This window comes from Mobula hypostoma, chromosome 8 (assembly GCF_963921235.1).
Source record: "Mobula hypostoma chromosome 8, sMobHyp1.1, whole genome shotgun sequence".
Classification (NCBI taxonomy): Eukaryota; Metazoa; Chordata; class Chondrichthyes; order Myliobatiformes; family Myliobatidae; genus Mobula; species Mobula hypostoma.
The window spans coordinates 1,364,307-1,386,314 of NC_086104.1; the positions used below are offsets into that span (position 1 = coordinate 1,364,307).

General features: G+C 48.1%; 1 protein-coding gene across 7 annotated transcripts in view; it reads right to left on the reverse strand.

The window, feature by feature from the left end:
• The window catches only part of LOC134350026 (protein EFR3 homolog B-like), a 299,220-nt gene that overhangs the window by 119,379 nt on the left and 157,833 nt on the right, over positions 1-22,008 (reverse strand). For all 7 annotated transcript variants that reach the window (XM_063054929.1, XM_063054928.1, XM_063054927.1 and 4 more), the window contains one exon: positions 15,464-15,515. In XM_063054929.1, the coding sequence (XP_062910999.1) occupies positions 15,464-15,515 (52 nt within the window). The remainder of the gene's footprint in view (positions 1-15,463; positions 15,516-22,008) is intronic.

Consider the following 22,008-nt stretch of genomic DNA (forward strand, 5'->3'; position numbering starts at 1 on the left):
GTTGTAGTGTACAGGCAGAGACGGGAGTTGTGGTGTACAGGCAGAGAACGGGAATTGTGGTGTACAGGCAGAGACAGGACTTGTGGTGTACTGACAGAGACTGGAGTTGTGGTGTACTGGCAGAGACAGGAGTTGTGGTGCACAGGCAGAGAAAGGGAATTGTGTACTGACAGAGAAAGGGAATTGTGGTGTACTGACAGAGAGAAGAGTTGTAGTGTACAGGCAGAGACAGGAGTTGTGGTATACTGACAGAGACAGGAGTTGTGGTGTACAGGCAGAGACAGGAGTTGTGGTGTACTGACGGAGACTGGAGTTGTGGTGTACTGGCAGAGACAGGAGTTGTGGTGCACAGGCAGAGAAAGGGAATTGTGTACTGACAGAGAAAGGGAATTGTGTACTGACAGAGACAGGAGTCGTGGTGTACTGACAGAGACAGGAGTTGTAGTGTACAGGCAGAAACAGGAGTTGTGGTGTACTGACAGAGACAGGAGTTGTGGTATACTGACAGAGACAGGAGCTGTGGTGTACTGATAGAGACAGGAGTTGTGGTGTACAGGCAGAGAAAGGGAATTGTGGTGCACTGACAGAGACAGGAGCTGTAGTGTACAGGCAGAGACAGGAGTTGTGGTGTACTGACAGAGACAGGAGCTGTGGTGTACTGACAGAGACAGGAGTTGTGTACAGGCAGAGAAAGGGAATTGTGGTGCACTGACAGAGACAGGAGTTGTAGTGTACAGGCAGAGACAGGAGTTGTGGTGTACTGACAGAGACAGGAGTTGTGGTGTACTGGCAGAGACAGGAGTTGTGGTGTACTGGCAGAGACAGGAGTTGTGGCATACAGGCAGAGAGAGGAGTTGTGATGTACTGACAGAGACAGGAATTGTACTGTACAGGCAGAGACAGGAATTGTGGTGTACTAGCAGTGAAAGCGAATTGAGGTGTACTGGCAGAGAAAGGGAATTGTGGTGTAGAGGCAGAGAGAGGTGTTGTGGTGTACAGACAGAGAGAGGAGTTCTGGTGTACTGGCATAGAGAGGAGTTGTAGTGTACAGGCAGAGACAAGAGTTGTGGTGTACTGACAGAGACAGGAGTTGTAGTGTACAGGCAGAGACGGGAGTTGTGGTGTACAGGCAGAGAAAGGGAATTGTGGTGTACAGGCAGAGACAGGAGTTGTGGTGTACTGACGGAGACTGGAGTTGTGGTGTACTGGCAGAGACAGGAGTTGTGGTGCACAGGCAAAGAAAGGGAATTGTGTACTGACAGAGAAAGGGAATTGTGGTGTACTGACAGAGAGAAGAGTTGTAGTGTACAGGCAGAGACAGGAGTTGTGGTATACTGACAGAGACAGGAGTTGTGGTGTACAGGCAGAGACAGGAGTTGTGGTGTACTGACGGAGACTGGGGTTGTGGTGTACTGGCAGAGACAGGAGTTGTGGTGCACAGGCAGAGAAAGGGAATTGTGTACTGACAGAGAAAGGGAATTGTGTACTGACAGAGAAAGGGATTTGTGTACTGACAGAGACAGGAGTCGTGGTGTACTGACAGAGACAGGAGTTGTGGTGTACTGACAGAGACAGGAGTTGTGGTGTACAGGCAGAGAAAGGGAATTGTGGTGCACTGACAGAGACAGGAGTTGTAGTGTACAGGCAGAGACAGGAGTTGTGGTGTACTGACAGAGACAGGAGTTGTGGTGTACTGACAGAGACAGGAGTTGTGGTGTACTGGCAGAGACAGGAGTTGTGGCGTACAGGCAGAGAGAGGAGTTGTGATGTACTGACAGAGACAGGAATTGTGGTGTACTGGCAGTAAAAGCGAATTGAGGTATACTGGGAGAGAAAGGGAATTGTGATGTACAGGCAGAGAGAGGTGTTGTGGTGTACAGACAGAGAGAGGTGTTGTGGTGTACTGGCAGAGGGAGGGATTGCGGTGTACAGGCAGAGACAAGAGTTGTGGTGTACTGACAGAGACAGGAGTTGTAGTGTACAGGCAGAGACAGGAGTTGTGGTGTACAGGCAGAGAAAGGGAATTGTGTACTGACAGAGAGAAGAGTTGTGGTGTACTGACAGAGACAAGAGTTGATGTGTACTGGCAGAGAGAGGAGTTGTGGTGTACTGACAGAGACAGGAGTTGTGGTGTACTGGAACAGAGAGGAATTGTAGTGTACTGGCAGGGAGAGGGGTTGTGGTGTACTGTCAGAGAAAGGGAATTGTGGTGTACTGGCAGGGAGAGGTGTTGTAGTGTACTGACTGATAAAGGGAGTTGTGGTGTACTGGTAGAGACAGGAGTTGTGGTGTACTGACTGAGACAGGAGTTGTGGTGTACTGGCAGAGACAGGAGTTGTGGTGTACTGACTGAGACAGGAGTTGTGGTGTACTGACTGAGACAGGAGTTGGGGTGTACAGGCAGAGACAGGAGTTGTGGTGCACTGACAGAGACAGGAGTTGATGTGTACAGGCAGAGAGAGGAGCTGTGGTGTACTGGCATAGGGAGGAGTTGTAGTGTACAGGCAGAGACAAGAGTTGTGGTGTACTGACAGAGACAGGAGTTGTAGTGTACAGGCAGAGGCAGGAGTTGTGGTGTACAGGCAGAGAAAGGGAATTGTGTACTGACAGAGAGAAGAGTTGTGGTGTACTGACAGAGACAAGAGTTGATGTGTACTGGCAGAGAGAGGAGTTGTGGTGTACTGACAGAGACAGGAGTTGTGGTGTACTGGAAGAGACAGGAGTTGTAGTGTACTGGCAGGGAGAGGGGTTGTGGTGTACTGTCAGAGAAAGGGAATTGTGGTGTACTGGCAGGGAGAGGTGTTGTAGTGTACTGACTGATAAAGGGAGTTGTGGTGTACTGACTGAGACAGGAGTTGTGGTGTACTGGCAGAGACAGGAGTTGTGGTGTACTGACTGAGACAGGAGTTGTGGTGTACTGACTGAGACAGGAGTTGTGGTGTACTGGAACAGACAGGAGTTGTAGTGTACTGGCAGGGAGAGGGGTTGTGGTGTACTGTCAGAGAAAGGGAATTGTGGTGTACTGGCAGGGAGAGGTGTTGTAGTGTACTGACTGATAAAGGGAGTTGTGGTGTACTGACTGAGACAGGAGTTGTGGTGTACTGGCAGAGACAGGAGTTGATGTGTACTGGCAGAGAGAGGAGTTGTGGTGTACTGGCAGAGGGAGGAGTTGTGGTGTACCTACAGAGACAGGAGTTGTACTGTACAGGCAGAGAGAGGAGTTGTGATGTACTGACAGAGACAGGAATTGTACTGTACAGGCAGAGACAGGAATTGTGGTGTACTAGCAGTGAAAGCGAATTGAGGTGTACTGGCAGAGAAAGGGAATTGTGGTGTAGAGGCAGAGAGAGGTGTTGTGGTGTACAGACAGAGAGAGGAGTTCTGGTGTACTGGCATAGAGAGGAGTTGTAGTGTACAGGCAGAGACAAGAGTTGTGGTGTACTGACAGAGACAGGAGTTGTAGTGTACAGGCAGAGACGGGAGTTGTGGTGTACAGGCAGAGAACGGGAATTGTGGTGTACAGGCAGAGACAGGACTTGTGGTGTACTGACAGAGACTGGAGTTGTGGTGTACTGGCAGAGACAGGAGTTGTGGTGCACAGGCAGAGAAAGGGAATTGTGTACTGACAGAGAAAGGGAATTGTGGTGTACTGACAGAGAGAAGAGTTGTAGTGTACAGGCAGAGACAGGAGTTGTGGTATACTGACAGAGACAGGAGTTGTGGTGTACAGGCAGAGACAGGAGTTGTGGTGTACTGACGGAGACTGGAGTTGTGGTGTACTGGCAGAGACAGGAGTTGTGGTGCACAGGCAGAGAAAGGGAATTGTGTACTGACAGAGAAAGGGAATTGTGTACTGACAGAGACAGGAGTCGTGGTGTACTGACAGAGACAGGAGTTGTAGTGTACAGGCAGAAACAGGAGTTGTGGTGTACTGACAGAGACAGGAGTTGTGGTATACTGACAGAGACAGGAGCTGTGGTGTACTGATAGAGACAGGAGTTGTGGTGTACAGGCAGAGAAAGGGAATTGTGGTGCACTGACAGAGACAGGAGTTGTAGTGTACAGGCAGAGACAGGAGTTGTGGTGTACTGACAGAGACAGGAGCTGTGGTGTACTGACAGAGACAGGAGTTGTGTACAGGCAGAGAAAGGGAATTGTGGTGCACTGACAGAGACAGGAGTTGTAGTGTACAGGCAGAGACAGGAGTTGTGGTGTACTGACAGAGACAGGAGTTGTGGTGTACTGGCAGAGACAGGAGTTGTGGTGTACTGGCAGAGACAGGAGTTGTGGCATACAGGCAGAGAGAGGAGTTGTGATGTACTGACAGAGACAGGAATTGTACTGTACAGGCAGAGACAGGAATTGTGGTGTACTAGCAGTGAAAGCGAATTGAGGTGTACTGGCAGAGAAAGGGAATTGTGGTGTAGAGGCAGAGAGAGGTGTTGTGGTGTACAGAAGAGAGAGGAGTTCTGGTGTACTGGCATAGAGAGGAGTTGTAGTGTACAGGCAGAGACAAGAGTTGTGGTGTACTGACAGAGACAGGAGTTGTAGTGTACAGGCAGAGACGGGAGTTGTGGTGTACAGGCAGAGAAAGGGAATTGTGGTGTACAGGCAGAGACAGGAGTTGTGGTGTACTGACGGAGACTGGAGTTGTGGTGTACTGGCAGAGACAGGAGTTGTGGTGCACAGGCAAAGAAAGGGAATTGTGTACTGACAGAGAAAGGGAATTGTGGTGTACTGACAGAGAGAAGAGTTGTAGTGTACAGGCAGAGACAGGAGTTGTGGTATACTGACAGAGACAGGAGTTGTGGTGTACAGGCAGAGACAGGAGTTGTGGTGTACTGACGGAGACTGGGGTTGTGGTGTACTGGCAGAGACAGGAGTTGTGGTGCACAGGCAGAGAAAGGGAATTGTGTACTGACAGAGAAAGGGAATTGTGTACTGACAGAGAAAGGGATTTGTGTACTGACAGAGACAGGAGTCGTGGTGTACTGACAGAGACAGGAGTTGTGGTGTACTGACAGAGACAGGAGTTGTGGTGTACAGGCAGAGAAAGGGAATTGTGGTGCACTGACAGAGACAGGAGTTGTAGTGTACAGGCAGAGACAGGAGTTGTGGTGTACTGACAGAGACAGGAGTTGTGGTGTACTGACAGAGACAGGAGTTGTGGTGTACTGGCAGAGACAGGAGTTGTGGCGTACAGGCAGAGAGAGGAGTTGTGATGTACTGACAGAGACAGGAATTGTGGTGTACTGGCAGTAAAAGCGAATTGAGGTATACTGGGAGAGAAAGGGAATTGTGATGTACAGGCAGAGAGAGGTGTTGTGGTGTACAGACAGAGAGAGGTGTTGTGGTGTACTGGCAGAGGGAGGGATTGCGGTGTACAGGCAGAGACAAGAGTTGTGGTGTACTGACAGAGACAGGAGTTGTAGTGTACAGGCAGAGACAGGAGTTGTGGTGTACAGGCAGAGAAAGGGAATTGTGTACTGACAGAGAGAAGAGTTGTGGTGTACTGACAGAGACAAGAGTTGATGTGTACTGGCAGAGAGAGGAGTTGTGGTGTACTGACAGAGACAGGAGTTGTGGTGTACTGGAACAGACAGGAGTTGTAGTGTACTGGCAGGGAGAGGGGTTGTGGTGTACTGTCAGAGAAAGGGAATTGTGGTGTACTGGCAGGGAGAGGTGTTGTAGTGTACTGACTGATAAAGGGAGTTGTGGTGTACTGGTAGAGACAGGAGTTGTGGTGTACTGACTGAGACAGGAGTTGTGGTGTACTGGCAGAGACAGGAGTTGTGGTGTACTGACTGAGACAGGAGTTGTGGTGTACTGACTGAGACAGGAGTTGGGGTGTACAGGCAGAGACAGGAGTTGTGGTGCACTGACAGAGACAGGAGTTGATGTGTACAGGCAGAGAGAGGAGCTGTGGTGTACTGGCATAGGGAGGAGTTGTAGTGTACAGGCAGAGACAAGAGTTGTGGTGTACTGACAGAGACAGGAGTTGTAGTGTACAGGCAGAGGCAGGAGTTGTGGTGTACAGGCAGAGAAAGGGAATTGTGTACTGACAGAGAGAAGAGTTGTGGTGTACTGACAGAGACAAGAGTTGATGTGTACTGGCAGAGAGAGGAGTTGTGGTGTACTGACAGAGACAGGAGTTGTGGTGTACTGGAACAGACAGGAGTTGTAGTGTACTGGCAGGGAGAGGGGTTGTGGTGTACTGTCAGAGAAAGGGAATTGTGGTGTACTGGCAGGGAGAGGTGTTGTAGTGTACTGACTGATAAAGGGAGTTGTGGTGTACTGACTGAGACAGGAGTTGTGGTGTACTGGCAGAGACAGGAGTTGTGGTGTACTGACTGAGACAGGAGTTGTGGTGTACTGACTGAGACAGGAGTTGTGGTGTACTGGAACAGACAGGAGTTGTAGTGTACTGGCAGGGAGAGGGGTTGTGGTGTACTGTCAGAGAAAGGGAATTGTGGTGTACTGGCAGGGAGAGGTGTTGTAGTGTACTGACTGATAAAGGGAGTTGTGGTGTACTGACTGAGACAGGAGTTGTGGTGTACTGGCAGAGACAGGAGTTGTGGTGTACTGACTGAGACAGGAGTTGTGGTGCACTGACAGAGACAGGAGTTGTAGTGTACAGGCAGAGACAGGAGTTGTGGTGTACTGACAGAGACAGGAGTTGTGGTGTACTGGCAGAGACAGGAGTTGATGTGTACTGGCAGAGAGAGGAGTTGTGGTGTACTGGCAGAGGGAGGAGTTGTGGTGTACTGGCAGAGGGAGGAGTTGTGGTGTACCTACAGAGACAGGAGTTGTACTGTACAGGCAGAGAGAGGAGTTGTGATGTACTGACAGAGACAGGAATTGTACTGTACAGGCAGAGACAGGAATTGTGGTGTACTAGCAGTGAAAGCGAATTGAGGTGTACTGGCAGAGAAAGGGAATTGTGGTGTAGAGGCAGAGAGAGGTGTTGTGGTGTACAGACAGAGAGAGGAGTTCTGGTGTACTGGCATAGAGAGGAGTTGTAGTGTACAGGCAGAGACAAGAGTTGTGGTGTACTGACAGAGACAGGAGTTGTAGTGTACAGGCAGAGACGGGAGTTGTGGTGTACAGGCAGAGAACGGGAATTGTGGTGTACAGGCAGAGACAGGACTTGTGGTGTACTGACAGAGACTGGAGTTGTGGTGTACTGGCAGAGACAGGAGTTGTGGTGCACAGGCAGAGAAAGGGAATTGTGTACTGACAGAGAAAGGGAATTGTGGTGTACTGACAGAGAGAAGAGTTGTAGTGTACAGGCAGAGACAGGAGTTGTGGTATACTGACAGAGACAGGAGTTGTGGTGTACAGGCAGAGACAGGAGTTGTGGTGTACTGACGGAGACTGGAGTTGTGGTGTACTGGCATAGACAGGAGTTGTGGTGCACAGGCAGAGAAAGGGAATTGTGTACTGACAGAGAAAGGGAATTGTGTACTGACAGAGACAGGAGTCGTGGTGTACTGACAGAGACAGGAGTTGTAGTGTACAGGCAGAAACAGGAGTTGTGGTGTACTGACAGAGACAGGAGTTGTGGTATACTGACAGAGACAGGAGCTGTGGTGTACTGATAGAGACAGGAGTTGTGGTGTACAGGCAGAGAAAGGGAATTGTGGTGCACTGACAGAGACAGGAGTTGTAGTGTACAGGCAGAGACAGGAGTTGTGGTGTACTGACAGAGACAGGAGCTGTGGTGTACTGACAGAGACAGGAGTTGTGTACAGGCAGAGAAAGGGAATTGTGGTGCACTGACAGAGACAGGAGTTGTAGTGTACAGGCAGAGACAGGAGTTGATGTGTACTGGCAGAGAGAGGAGTTGTGGTGTACTGGCAGAGGGAGGAGTTGTGGTGTACCTACAGAGACAGGAGTTGTACTGTACAGGCAGAGAGAGGAGTTGTGATGTACTGACAGAGACAGGAATTGTACTGTACAGGCAGAGACAGGAATTGTGGTGTACTAGCAGTGAAAGCGAATTGAGGTGTACTGGCAGAGAAAGGGAATTGTGGTGTAGAGGCAGAGAGAGGTGTTGTGGTGTACAGACAGAGAGAGGAGTTCTGGTGTACTGGCATAGAGAGGAGTTGTAGTGTACAGGCAGAGACAAGAGTTGTGGTGTACTGACAGAGACAGGAGTTGTAGTGTACAGGCAGAGACGGGAGTTGTGGTGTACAGGCAGAGAACGGGAATTGTGGTGTACAGGCAGAGACAGGACTTGTGGTGTACTGACAGAGACTGGAGTTGTGGTGTACTGGCAGAGACAGGAGTTGTGGTGCACAGGCAGAGAAAGGGAATTGTGTACTGACAGAGAAAGGGAATTGTGGTGTACTGACAGAGAGAAGAGTTGTAGTGTACAGGCAGAGACAGGAGTTGTGGTATACTGACAGAGACAGGAGTTGTGGTGTACAGGCAGAGACAGGAGTTGTGGTGTACTGACGGAGACTGGAGTTGTGGTGTACTGGCAGAGACAGGAGTTGTGGTGCACAGGCAGAGAAAGGGAATTGTGTACTGACAGAGAAAGGGAATTGTGTACTGACAGAGACAGGAGTCGTGGTGTACTGACAGAGACAGGAGTTGTAGTGTACAGGCAGAAACAGGAGTTGTGGTGTACTGACAGAGACAGGAGTTGTGGTATACTGACAGAGACAGGAGCTGTGGTGTACTGATAGAGACAGGAGTTGTGGTGTACAGGCAGAGAAAGGGAATTGTGGTGCACTGACAGAGACAGGAGTTGTAGTGTACAGGCAGAGACAGGAGTTGTGGTGTACTGACAGAGACAGGAGCTGTGGTGTACTGACAGAGACAGGAGTTGTGTACAGGCAGAGAAAGGGAATTGTGGTGCACTGACAGAGACAGGAGTTGTAGTGTACAGGCAGAGACAGGAGTTGTGGTGTACTGACAGAGACAGGAGTTGTGGTGTACTGGCAGAGACAGGAGTTGTGGTGTACTGGCAGAGACAGGAGTTGTGGCATACAGGCAGAGAGAGGAGTTGTGATGTACTGACAGAGACAGGAATTGTACTGTACAGGCAGAGACAGGAATTGTGGTGTACTAGCAGTGAAAGCGAATTGAGGTGTACTGGCAGAGAAAGGGAATTGTGGTGTAGAGGCAGAGAGAGGTGTTGTGGTGTACAGACAGAGAGAGGAGTTCTGGTGTACTGGCATAGAGAGGAGTTGTAGTGTACAGGCAGAGACAAGAGTTGTGGTGTACTGACAGAGACAGGAGTTGTAGTGTACAGGCAGAGACGGGAGTTGTGGTGTACAGGCAGAGAAAGGGAATTGTGGTGTACAGGCAGAGACAGGAGTTGTGGTGTACTGACGGAGACTGGAGTTGTGGTGTACTGGCAGAGACAGGAGTTGTGGTGCACAGGCAAAGAAAGGGAATTGTGTACTGACAGAGAAAGGGAATTGTGGTGTACTGACAGAGAGAAGAGTTGTAGTGTACAGGCAGAGACAGGAGTTGTGGTGTACTGACAGAGACAGGAGTTGTAGTGTACAGGCAGAGACAGGAGTTGTGGTGTACAGGCAGAGAAAGGGAATTGTGTACTGACAGAGAGAAGAGTTGTGGTGTACTGACAGAGACAAGAGTTGATGTGTACTGGCAGAGAGAGGAGTTGTGGTGTACTGACAGAGACAGGAGTTGTGGTGTACTGGAACAGATAGGAGTTGTAGTGTACTGGCAGGGAGAGGGGTTGTGGTGTACTGTCAGAGAAAGGGAATTGTGGTGTACTGGCAGGGAGAGGTGTTGTAGTGTACTGACTGATAAAGGGAGTTGTGGTGTACTGGTAGAGACAGGAGTTGTGGTGTACTGACTGAGACAGGAGTTGTGGTGTACTGGCAGAGACAGGAGTTGTGGTGTACTGACTGAGACAGGAGTTGTGGTGTACTGACTGAGACAGGAGTTGGGGTGTACAGGCAGAGACAGGAGTTGTGGTGCACTGACAGAGACAGGAGTTGATGTGTACAGGCAGAGAGAGGAGCTGTGGTGTACTGGCATAGGGAGGAGTTGTAGTGTACAGGCAGAGACAAGAGTTGTGGTGTACTGACAGAGACAGGAGTTGTAGTGTACAGGCAGAGGCAGGAGTTGTGGTGTACAGGCAGAGAAAGGGAATTGTGTACTGACAGAGAGAAGAGTTGTGGTGTACTGACAGAGACAAGAGTTGATGTGTACTGGCAGAGAGAGGAGTTGTGGTGTACTGACAGAGACAGGAGTTGTGGTGTACTGGAACAGACAGGAGTTGTAGTGTACTGGCAGGGAGAGGGGTTGTGGTGTACTGTCAGAGAAAGGGAATTGTGGTGTACTGGCAGGGAGAGGTGTTGTAGTGTACTGACTGATAAAGGGAGTTGTGGTGTACTGACTGAGACAGGAGTTGTGGTGTACTGGCAGAGACAGGAGTTGTGGTGTACTGACTGAGACAGGAGTTGTGGTGTACTGACTGAGACAGGAGTTGTGGTGTACTGGAACAGACAGGAGTTGTAGTGTACTGGCAGGGAGAGGGGTTGTGGTGTACTGTCAGAGAAAGGGAATTGTGGTGTACTGGCAGGGAGAGGTGTTGTAGTGTACTGACTGATAAAGGGTGTTGTGGTGTACTGACTGAGACAGGAGTTGTGGTGTACTGGCAGAGACAGGAGTTGTGGTGTACTGACTGAGACAGGAGTTGTGGTGCACTGACAGAGACAGGAGTTGTAGTGTACAGGCAGAGACAGGAGTTGTGGTGTACTGACAGAGACAGGAGTTGTGGTGTACTGGCAGAGACAGGAGTTGATGTGTACTGGCAGAGAGAGGAGTTGTGGTGTACTGGCAGAGGGAGGAGTTGTGGTGTACCTACAGAGACAGGAGTTGTACTGTACAGGCAGAGAGAGGAGTTGTGATGTACTGACAGAGACAGGAATTGTACTGTACAGGCAGAGACAGGAATTGTGGTGTACTAGCAGTGAAAGCGAATTGAGGTGTACTGGCAGAGAAAGGGAATTGTGGTGTAGAGGCAGAGAGAGGTGTTGTGGTGTACAGACAGAGAGAGGAGTTCTGGTGTACTGGCATAGAGAGGAGTTGTAGTGTACAGGCAGAGACAAGAGTTGTGGTGTACTGACAGAGACAGGAGTTGTAGTGTACAGGCAGAGACGGGAGTTGTGGTGTACAGGCAGAGAACGGGAATTGTGGTGTACAGGCAGAGACAGGACTTGTGGTGTACTGACAGAGACTGGAGTTGTGGTGTACTGGCAGAGACAGGAGTTGTGGTGCACAGGCAGAGAAAGGGAATTGTGTACTGACAGAGAAAGGGAATTGTGGTGTACTGACAGAGAGAAGAGTTGTAGTGTACAGGCAGAGACAGGAGTTGTGGTATACTGACAGAGACAGGAGTTGTGGTGTACAGGCAGAGACAGGAGTTGTGGTGTACTGACGGAGACTGGAGTTGTGGTGTACTGGCAGAGACAGGAGTTGTGGTGCACAGGCAGAGAAAGGGAATTGTGTACTGACAGAGAAAGGGAATTGTGTACTGACAGAGACAGGAGTCGTGGTGTACTGACAGAGACAGGAGTTGTAGTGTACAGGCAGAAACAGGAGTTGTGGTGTACTGACAGAGACAGGAGTTGTGGTATACTGACAGAGACAGGAGCTGTGGTGTACTGATAGAGACAGGAGTTGTGGTGTACAGGCAGAGAAAGGGAATTGTGGTGCACTGACAGAGACAGGAGTTGTAGTGTACAGGCAGAGACAGGAGTTGTGGTGTACTGACAGAGACAGGAGCTGTGGTGTACTGACAGAGACAGGAGTTGTGTACAGGCAGAGAAAGGGAATTGTGGTGCACTGACAGAGACAGGAGTTGTAGTGTACAGGCAGAGACAGGAGTTGTGGTGTACTGACAGAGACAGGAGTTGTGGTGTACTGGCAGAGACAGGAGTTGTGGTGTACTGGCAGAGACAGGAGTTGTGGCATACAGGCAGAGAGAGGAGTTGTGATGTACTGACAGAGACAGGAATTGTACTGTACAGGCAGAGACAGGAATTGTGGTGTACTAGCAGTGAAAGCGAATTGAGGTGTACTGGCAGAGAAAGGGAATTGTGGTGTAGAGGCAGAGAGAGGTGTTGTGGTGTACAGACAGAGAGAGGAGTTCTGGTGTACTGGCATAGAGAGGAGTTGTAGTGTACAGGCAGAGACAAGAGTTGTGGTGTACTGACAGAGACAGGAGTTGTAGTGTACAGGCAGAGACGGGAGTTGTGGTGTACAGGCAGAGAAAGGGAATTGTGGTGTACAGGCAGAGACAGGAGTTGTGGTGTACTGACGGAGACTGGAGTTGTGGTGTACTGGCAGAGACAGGAGTTGTGGTGCACAGGCAAAGAAAGGGAATTGTGTACTGACAGAGAAAGGGAATTGTGGTGTACTGACAGAGAGAAGAGTTGTAGTGTACAGGCAGAGACAGGAGTTGTGGTATACTGACAGAGACAGGAGTTGTGGTGTACAGGCAGAGACAGGAGTTGTGGTGTACTGACGGAGACTGGGGTTGTGGTGTACTGGCAGAGACAGGAGTTGTGGTGCACAGGCAGAGAAAGGGAATTGTGTACTGACAGAGAAAGGGATTTGTGTACTGACAGAGACAGGAGTCGTGGTGTACTGACAGAGACAGGAGTTGTGGTGTACTGACAGAGACAGGAGTTGTGGTGTACAGGCAGAGAAAGGGAATTGTGGTGCACTGACAGAGACAGGAGTTGTAGTGTACAGGCAGAGACAGGAGTTGTGGTGTACTGACAGAGACAGGAGTTGTGGTGTACTGACAGAGACAGGAGTTGTGGTGTACTGGCATAGACAGGAGTTGTGGCGTACAGGCAGAGAGAGGAGTTGTGATGTACTGACAGAGACAGGAATTGTGGTGTACTGGCAGTAAAAGCGAATTGAGGTATACTGGGAGAGAAAGGGAATTGTGATGTACAGGCAGAGAGAGGTGTTGTGGTGTACAGACAGAGAGAGGTGTTGTGGTGTACTGGCAGAGGGAGGGATTGCGGTGTACAGGCAGAGACAAGAGTTGTGGTGTACTGACAGAGACAGGAGTTGTAGTGTACAGGCAGAGACAGGAGTTGTGGTGTACAGGCAGAGAAAGGGAATTGTGTACTGACAGAGAGAAGAGTTGTGGTGTACTGACAGAGACAAGAGTTGATGTGTACTGGCAGAGAGAGGAGTTGTGGTGTACTGACAGAGACAGGAGTTGTGGTGTACTGGAACAGACAGGAGTTGTAGTGTACTGGCAGGGAGAGGGGTTGTGGTGTACTGTCAGAGAAAGGGAATTGTGGTGTACTGGCAGGGAGAGGTGTTGTAGTGTACTGACTGATAAAGGGAGTTGTGGTGTACTGGTAGAGACAGGAGTTGTGGTGTACTGACTGAGACAGGAGTTGTGGTGTACTGGCAGAGACAGGAGTTGTGGTGTACTGACTGAGACAGGAGTTGTGGTGTACTGACTGAGACAGGAGTTGGGGTGTACAGGCAGAGACAGGAGTTGTGGTGCACTGACAGAGACAGGAGTTGATGTGTACAGGCAGAGGCAGGAGTTGTGGTGTACAGGCAGAGAAAGGGAATTGTGTACTGACAGAGAGAAGAGTTGTGGTGTACTGACAGAGACAAGAGTTGATGTGTACTGGCAGAGAGAGGAGTTGTGGTGTACTGACAGAGACAGGAGTTGTGGTGTACTGGAACAGACAGGAGTTGTAGTGTACTGGCAGGGAGAGGGGTTGTGGTGTACTGTCAGAGAAAGGGAATTGTGGTGTACTGGCAGGGAGAGGTGTTGTAGTGTACTGACTGATAAAGGGAGTTGTGGTGTACTGACTGAGACAGGAGTTGTGGTGTACTGGCAGAGACAGGAGTTGTGGTGTACTGACTGAGACAGGAGTTGTGATGTACTGACTGAGACAGGAGTTGTGGTGTACTGGAACAGACAGGAGTTGTAGTGTACTGGCAGGGAGAGGGGTTGTGGTGTACTGTCAGAGAAAGGGAATTGTGGTGTACTGGCAGGGAGAGGTGTTGTAGTGTACTGACTGATAAAGGGAGTTGTGGTGTACTGACTGAGACAGGAGTTGTGGTGTACTGACAGAGACAGGAGTTGTGGTGTACTGACTGAGACAGGAGTCGTGGTGTACTGGCAGAGACAGGAGTTGTAGTGTACTGACTGAGACAGGAGTTGTGGTGTACTGGAACAGACAGGAGTTGTAGTGTACTGGCAGGGAGAGGGGTTGTGGTGTACTGTCAGAGAAAGGGAATTGTGGTGTACTGGCAGGGAGAGGTGTTGTAGTGTACTGACTGATAAAGGGAGTTGTGGTGTACTGACTGAGACAGGAGTTGTGGTGTACTGACAGAGACAGGAGTTGTGGTGTACTGACTGAGACAGGAGTCGTGGTGTACTGGCAGAGACAGGAGTTGTGGTGTACTGACTGAGACAGGAGTTGTGGTGTACTGACAGAGACAGGAGTTGTGGTGTACTGACTGAGACAGGAGTTGTGGTGTACAGGCAGAGACAGGAGTTGTGGTGTACTGGTAGAGAGAGGAGTTGTGGTGTACAGGTAGAGACAGGAGTTGTGGTGTACTGGCAGAGAGAGGGGGTTGAGGCCAGTATGGATCCTTCATGATCAGACTGAATGGTGGAACATGCCTAATGAGTTTGGTGATTTATTCCCGCTGAGTGTCTCTTTAGAATTCCTGTACAGTGTCCCACCACACATATTTACGGTCAAAATCTAGAAGAAGTTGAGATGGATACTAAATCAGCAGTGATGAAATTACAGAGCAGACTTGATGGGCTGAATAGTTTAATTCTGCTCCTTTGTCTTATGACCTTAAGCTGCGGATTTCCTACTCAGGTGGAATCAACAGTACTCTGCTACTGTTCTGATCTCCCAGCCGACGTGTAAACTAAACTTTGGTGGATGGCTTGACCAGAGGGGTAGAACTGTGAGACCAGTGGTCTGCTCTTTCAGCTTCTGAATGGATGGTCAGGTGTGTGCAGTGCTGGACTGAGAGAATATTCTCTTCAAGTCTCGGCAGCATATCGGTTAGCATGACCTTACCACAGCTTGTGTGTTTGGAGCTTGGATTTCAGTTCTGGTGCAGTCTGCAAGGAGTTTGTACATTTGTTTGATCTTTTGGTGTATGAGTGGTTGGTCAGGTGTGTGCAGTGCGCAGTGCAGGACTGAGAAAACATACACCTCAAGTTATGGCTGTGTATTGCTTAGCGTGCCACTATTACAGCTTGGGGGGTTCCGTAGTTTGGAATTCAATTTGGGCACTATCCGTCGGGTGTTTGTACATTCTCCCCGTGACCGCCTCTGTCAGGTGTGCGTAGTGCTGGACCTAGAGAATATTCTCCTCAGGTCACGATAGTGTAGCTGTTAGCCTAACACTATTACAGCTTGGGGACTTCCAGAGTCAGAGATGGTTAATATTCTCCTTGAGTCATTACCTGGAGAAGAGACTTCAGCAGCATCATCTGAATCATACGGTTTGCATCATCCCTGGAAGACACAGAGAGAAAATTAGCATCGTTTACCTTTAAATATTGAGCCATTCAGCACACAGAGCTGCTCAGCCAACACATCCCTTTGCGAGAGACTCAATACATCACAGCTTGCTCTTTCCCTGCTTCTGTGCAAATCTTTTCTCTCTCGTGCTGTTCAGACTGGAAAGTTGAGATTATGACCCTCCCCTGACACCTCTGGCTCCTTCACCAAAAACATTACCTGTTCCTGTGGGCTCTGAACCTTCCCACCAACGGGAACCCATTCCCTGCGTTCACTCCGTGCTCAGCCTCATGATTTTGAGAGTTTGAACAGCTCTCGGCTGTGTAGCAATTAGTACAGCACTTTACAGCACCAGGCATAGGATTTGTGATTCAATTCCTGCTGCTGCAGTAAGGAGTCGGCATGTTCTGCCCATGACCGTGTGAGTATCCAATGGGTGCTCCAGTTCCCTCCCCCATTCCAAATAAGTACAGGTGGAAGAAGGCAGCACACATGCGATTTAGGAAGCAAGGATCAGATGGGCCTATTGAGGAATATAGGGAAGCAAGAAAGGAGCTTAAGAAGGGACTGAGAAGAGCAAGAAGGGGGCATGAGAAGGCCTTGGCGAGTAGGGTAAAGGAAAACCCCAAGGCATTCTTCAATTATGTGAAGAACAAAAGGATGACAGGAGTGAAGGTAGGACCGATTAGAGATAAAGGTGGGAAGATGTGCCTGGAGGCTGTGGAAGTGAGCGAGGTCTTCAATGAATACTTCTCTTCGGTATTCACCAATGAGAGGGAACTTGATGATGGTGAGGACAATATGAGTGAGGTTGATGTTCTGGAGCATGTTGATATTAAGGGAGAGGAGGTGTTGGAGTTGTTAAAATACATTAGGATGGATAAGTCCCCGGGGCCTGACAGAATATTCCCCAGGCTGCTCCATGAGGCGAGGGTAGAGATTGCTGAGCCTCTGGCTAGGATCTTTATGTCCTCGTTGTCCACGGCATGGTATCGGAGGATTGGAGGGAGGCAAGTGCTGTCCCCTTGTTCAAAAAAGGTAGTAAGGATAGTCCAGGTAATTATAGACCAGTGAGCCTTACGTCTGTGGTGGGAAAGTTGTTGGAAAAGATTCTTAGAGATAGGATCTATAGGCATTTAGAGAATCATGGTCTGATCAGGGACAGTCAGCATGGCTTTGTGAAGGGCAGATCGTGTCTAACAGGCCTGATAGAGTTCTTTGAGGAGGTGACCAGGCATATAGATGAGGGTAGTGCAGTGGATGTTATCTATATGGATTTTAGTAAGGCATTTGACAAGGTTCCACACGGTAGGCTTATTCAAAAAGTCAGAAGGCATGGGATCCAGGGAAGTTTGGCCATGTGGATTCAGAATTGGCTTGCCTGCAGAAGGCAGAGGGTGGTGGTAGAGGGAGTACATTCAGATTGGAGGATTGTGACTCGTGGTGTCCCACAAGGATCTGTTCTGGGACCTCTACTTTTCGTCATTTTTATTAACCACCTGGATGTGGGGGTGGAAGGGTGGGTTAGCAAGTTTGCAGACAACACAAAGATTGGTGGTGTTGTAGATAGTGTAGAGGATTGTCGAAGATTGCAGAGAGACATTGATAGGATGCACAAGTGGGCTGAGAAGTGGCAGATGGAGTTCAACTCGGAGAAGTGTGTGGTGGTACACTTTGGAAGGACAAACTCCAAGGCAGAGTACAAAGTAAATGGCAGGATACTTGCTAGTGTGGAGGAGCAGAGGGATCTTGGGGTACAGGTCCACAGATCCCTGAAAGTTGCCTCACAGGTGGATAGGGTAGTTAAGAAAGCTTATGGGGTGTTAGCTTTGATAAGTCGAGGGATAGAGTTTAAGAGTCGCGATGTAATGATGCAGCTCTATAAAACTCTGGTTAGGCCACACTTGGAGTACTGTGTCCAGTTCTGGTCGCCTCACTATAGGAAGGATGTGGAAGCATTGGAAAGGGTACAGAGGAGATTTACCAGGATGCTGCCTGGTTTAGAAAGTGTGCATTATGATCAGAGATTAAGGGAGCTAGGGCTTTACTCTTTGGAGAGGAGGAGGGTGAGAGGAGACATGATAGAGGTATACAAGATAATAAGAGGAATAGATAGAGTGGACAGCTAGCGCCTCTTCCCCAGGGCACCACTGCTCAAGGGGTGCGTGGGGTCCTTCATAATGCTGTTTGCTTTATGGATGCAGTGTGAGATGTAAATGTCTGTAATGGCGGGAAGAGAGACCTCAATGATCTTCTCAGCTGACCTCACTATCTGCTGCGGGGTCTGGCGATCCGAGATGGTGCAATTTCCGAACCAGGCAGTGATGCAGCAGCTCAGGATGCTCTCAACACAACCTCTGTAGAATGTGGTGAGGATGGGGGGTGGGAGATGGACTTTTCTCAGCCTTCACAGAAAGTAGAGACGCTGCTGGGCTTTCTTTGCTATGGAGCTGGCGTTGAGGGACCAGGTGAGATTCTCCGCCAGGTGAACACCAAGAAATTTGGTTGTCTTAACGATCTCTACGGAGGAGTTATCGATGTTCAGCAGAGAGTGGTCGCTCCGTGTCCTCCTGAAGTCAACAACCATCTCTTTTGTTTTGTTCACATTCAGAGACAGGTTGTTGGCTCTGCACCAGTCCATTAGCCGCTGCACCTCCTCTCTGTATGCTGACTCATCGTTCTTGCTGATGAGACCCACCACGGTCATGTCATCTGTGAACTTGATGATGTGGTTCGAGCTGTGTGTTGCAGCACAGTCGTGGGTCAGCAGAGTGAACAGCAGTGGACTGAACACACAGCCCTGGGGTGCCCCCGTGCTCAGTGTGATGGTGTTGGAGATGCTGCTTCCAATCCGGACTGACTGAGGTCTCCCAGTCAAGAAGTCTAGGATCCGGTTGCAGAGGGAGGTGTTCAGGCCCAGTAGGCTCAGCTTTCCAATCAGTTTCTGAGGAATGATTGTGTTGAATGCTGAACTGAAGTCTATGAACAGCATTCAAACATATGTGTCTTTTTTGTCCTGGTGGAGGGTGATGGCAATGGCGTCGTCCGTTGAAAAGTTAGGACAATGATCCCCGTGAGCTATTTGTCTACAGCTCCCGTGAGCTATTCCGGTGTCTTCCCCTTTCCTTCTCTGTCCAGAAGAAGGGACTTGGCCTGAAACATTGGCATCTATTCATTTCCATAGATGCTGTCTGATCTAAAGAGTTCCTCCAGCATTCTGTGTATGTTACTATGATGGATTGTCGTGTTAAACCACAGTCAATGACCATGCATGCAGTCATAGAGTCATAATCCACTACAGCACAGAAATAGGCACTTCAGCCCATCTAGTCCGTGCTGAACCTGCACCTGGACCATAGCCCTCCATAACCCTCCCATCCCATGTACAGTACCTGTCCATCCTCTGAGTAAAGAAGCTCCCCTCATATCCCCCTTAAGCATTCACCTTTAACCCATGACCTCTAGTTCAAGGGTCGGCTGGTGGCGCAGTGAGATCAGTGCCGGGCTCGAGAATGGAGGTTCCCGAGTTCGATCCAGTGACAGACCGGCCCCGAGCATGCTTTCCATCCGCGCCGGGTTGATGTCGAGCTTGTGACTCGGCCTCATAAAATATACTGCGAAACGTCTGTGCGCGGAGTGGTGCCCCACACAGCCTTCCGATCCACGCCTTGTAAGGCATAAAAATGCCTGACGCTGGCCTCTCACGCCTGTCGACGTCATCATCATCATCTAGTTCAAGTCTCACCCAATCTCAGTAGAAAAAGCTGCTTGCATTTACGCTATCTACACCCCTCATAATTTTGTATACCTCTATCAAATCTCCCCTGTTTTAGGGAATAAAGTCCTAACGGAGACATTGAGGCAAATGCAGAAGGTGAGCAAGAGTTTCAGCACCAACTGCCCTTGTTCTGATCGCTGCTGGACAAAGAGACTACGAGCAGCATTATCACTGTGTGGCTCATTGTTATAGACGCATAGGTCTCTCTGCCTCTTTCTTTCTTTTCAAATCTTTTCATTATTATCCAAAATTAACACGAGTACATCGAAGTAAGCAACACTTCCAATGTCTCAAGAAAAAAAACATTATTATAAAGATTGAAAAAATTTTGGTGATTTAAAAAAAACCGTACTAAGCAAGAAAAAGTGAGAAAAAAACCCGTTAGGTGTACAACCCCGGAGCCATGCGGCATACAAAAAGCTTCTAAAGATAAACATCAAACTGCCAGCAAGAAAAAAAGTACCAAAAATTTACAATTAGATCATGGAGGAAATCTATCAATTAACTCAAATGATAATAACGAGCAAATTAACCCCATCTTTTCTCAAAATCAAACATAGGTTCAAAGGTTCAACTTCTAATTTTCTTCAAACTAAGACATAGCATCCCTTAAGAGAACCATTGTGACAAAGTGGGAGCTGATGTATCCTTCCACTTCAACAAAATGGCCCTCCTGGCTATCAATGTAGCAAATGCAATAACATGTTGGCCAGACACAGAGATACCACGGATATTTTGAGGAATTATTCCAAAAAGCACAGTTAATTTGTTAGGTTGTAAATTAATTTGAAGTGCTTTAGAAATTGTTGAAAAAACCGACTTCCAGAACTGTTCCAATATAGAACAAGACCAAAACATATGTGTCAGTGTAGCTATCTCAGTTTTACATCTATCACAATAACTATCAACATTAGGAAATATTTTAGACAGTCTCTCCTTCGTCAGATGGTAATGATGTACAATTTTAAATTGAATCAGTGAATGACTAGCACAGATTGAAGAAGAATTAACCAGTTTCAGAATCCGCATCCAATCTTCCATCATAAAAGTCAAATTGAGTCCTTTTCCCAATCTTGTTCAATCTTAAATAAAGGACACTTATCCCATTGTAATAGTAAATTATAAATTCTTCCAATAGAACCCTTCATCGAAGGGTTCATACTCATAATAGTATCTAACAGGTCAGCATCCAATATGTAAGGAAAATTACTTAAACATTTTTGTAAGAAATGTCTAACTTGAAGGTATTGTAAAAAGTGTGAGTATGAAAGAGAATATTTATCAACTAATTGTTCAAAAGACATCAGTCTATCTTCTTTAAATAAATCCAAAAAAGAATTAATATCTTTATTTTTCCAAAGTAAAAAAATTGGATCACTCAAATAAGGCTTAAAAAAGTAATTTTGATAAATTAATCTACAAAGTTTAAATTTTTTTAAGATTAAAAAAATTGCAGAACTGGAGCCAGGTTTGTCAAGAATGCTTAATCACAGGGTATAGGTTTAAATTAGCAACTTTAGCTAATTGTATAGGTAAAGCAGCTCCCAATAACGAGGTTAAATAAAACTGTTTCACAGCTTTCAATTCCAAGTCTACCCAAACTGGTCGATCGTTCTTATCAACCCAATATAACCAAATATAACCAATATAACCAAAAGGACATGTATCGCACATTAACAGCCCAGTAATACATTCTTAAATTAGGCAAAGTTTTCAACTTTGGTAAGTGACATTTACTAATTCTTGGTCTTTTATTATTCCAAATAAAAGATAAAATCATAGAATCAATCCGATCAAAAAACTTAGTCAAAAAAACAGGGATATTCTGAAATAAATATAAAAATTTTGGTAAAATCATCATTTTGACTATATGGATGCGACCAACAAGTGAAAATGTAAGTGGACTCCATCTACTAAATAAATACTTCATAGAATCTACCAAGGGAACAAAATTGACTTTATAAAGATCCTTATATTTTTTAGTGATTGTAACACCTAAATATCTAAAAGAATCGCAAACAACAGGAATTCTGCAGATGCTGGAAATTCAAGCAACACACATCAAAGTTGCTGGTGAACGCAGCAGGCCAGGCAGCATCTGTAGGAAGAGCTGCAGTCGACGTTTCAGGCCGAGACCCTTCGTCAGGACTAACTGAAGGAAGAGTGATAAGGGATTTGAAAGTTGGAGGGGGAGGGGGAGATCCAAAATGATAGGAGAAGTCAGGAGGGGGAGGGATGGAGCCAAGAGCTGGACAGGTGATTGGCAAAAGGGATACGAGAGGATCATGGGACAGGAGGTCGAGGAAGAAAGACAAGGGCGGGGGGACCCAGAGGATGGGCAAAGGGTATATTCAGAGGGACAGAGGGAGAAAAAGGAGAGTGAGAGAAAGAATGTGTGTAAAAAAATAAGTAACAGATGGGGTACGAGGGGGAGGTGGGGCATCAGCAGAAGTTAGAGAAGTCGATGTTCATGCCATCAGGTTGGAGGCTACCCAGACGGAATATAAGGTGTTGTTCCTCCAACCTGAATGTGGCTTCATCTTTACAGTAGAGGAGGCCGTGGATAGACATGTCAGAATGGGAATGGGATGTGGAATTAAAATGTGTGGCCACTGGGAGATCCTGCTTTCTCTGGCGGACGGAGCATAAGTGTTCAGCAAAGCGGTCTCCCAGTCTGCATCGGGTCTCGCCAATATATAAAAGGCCACA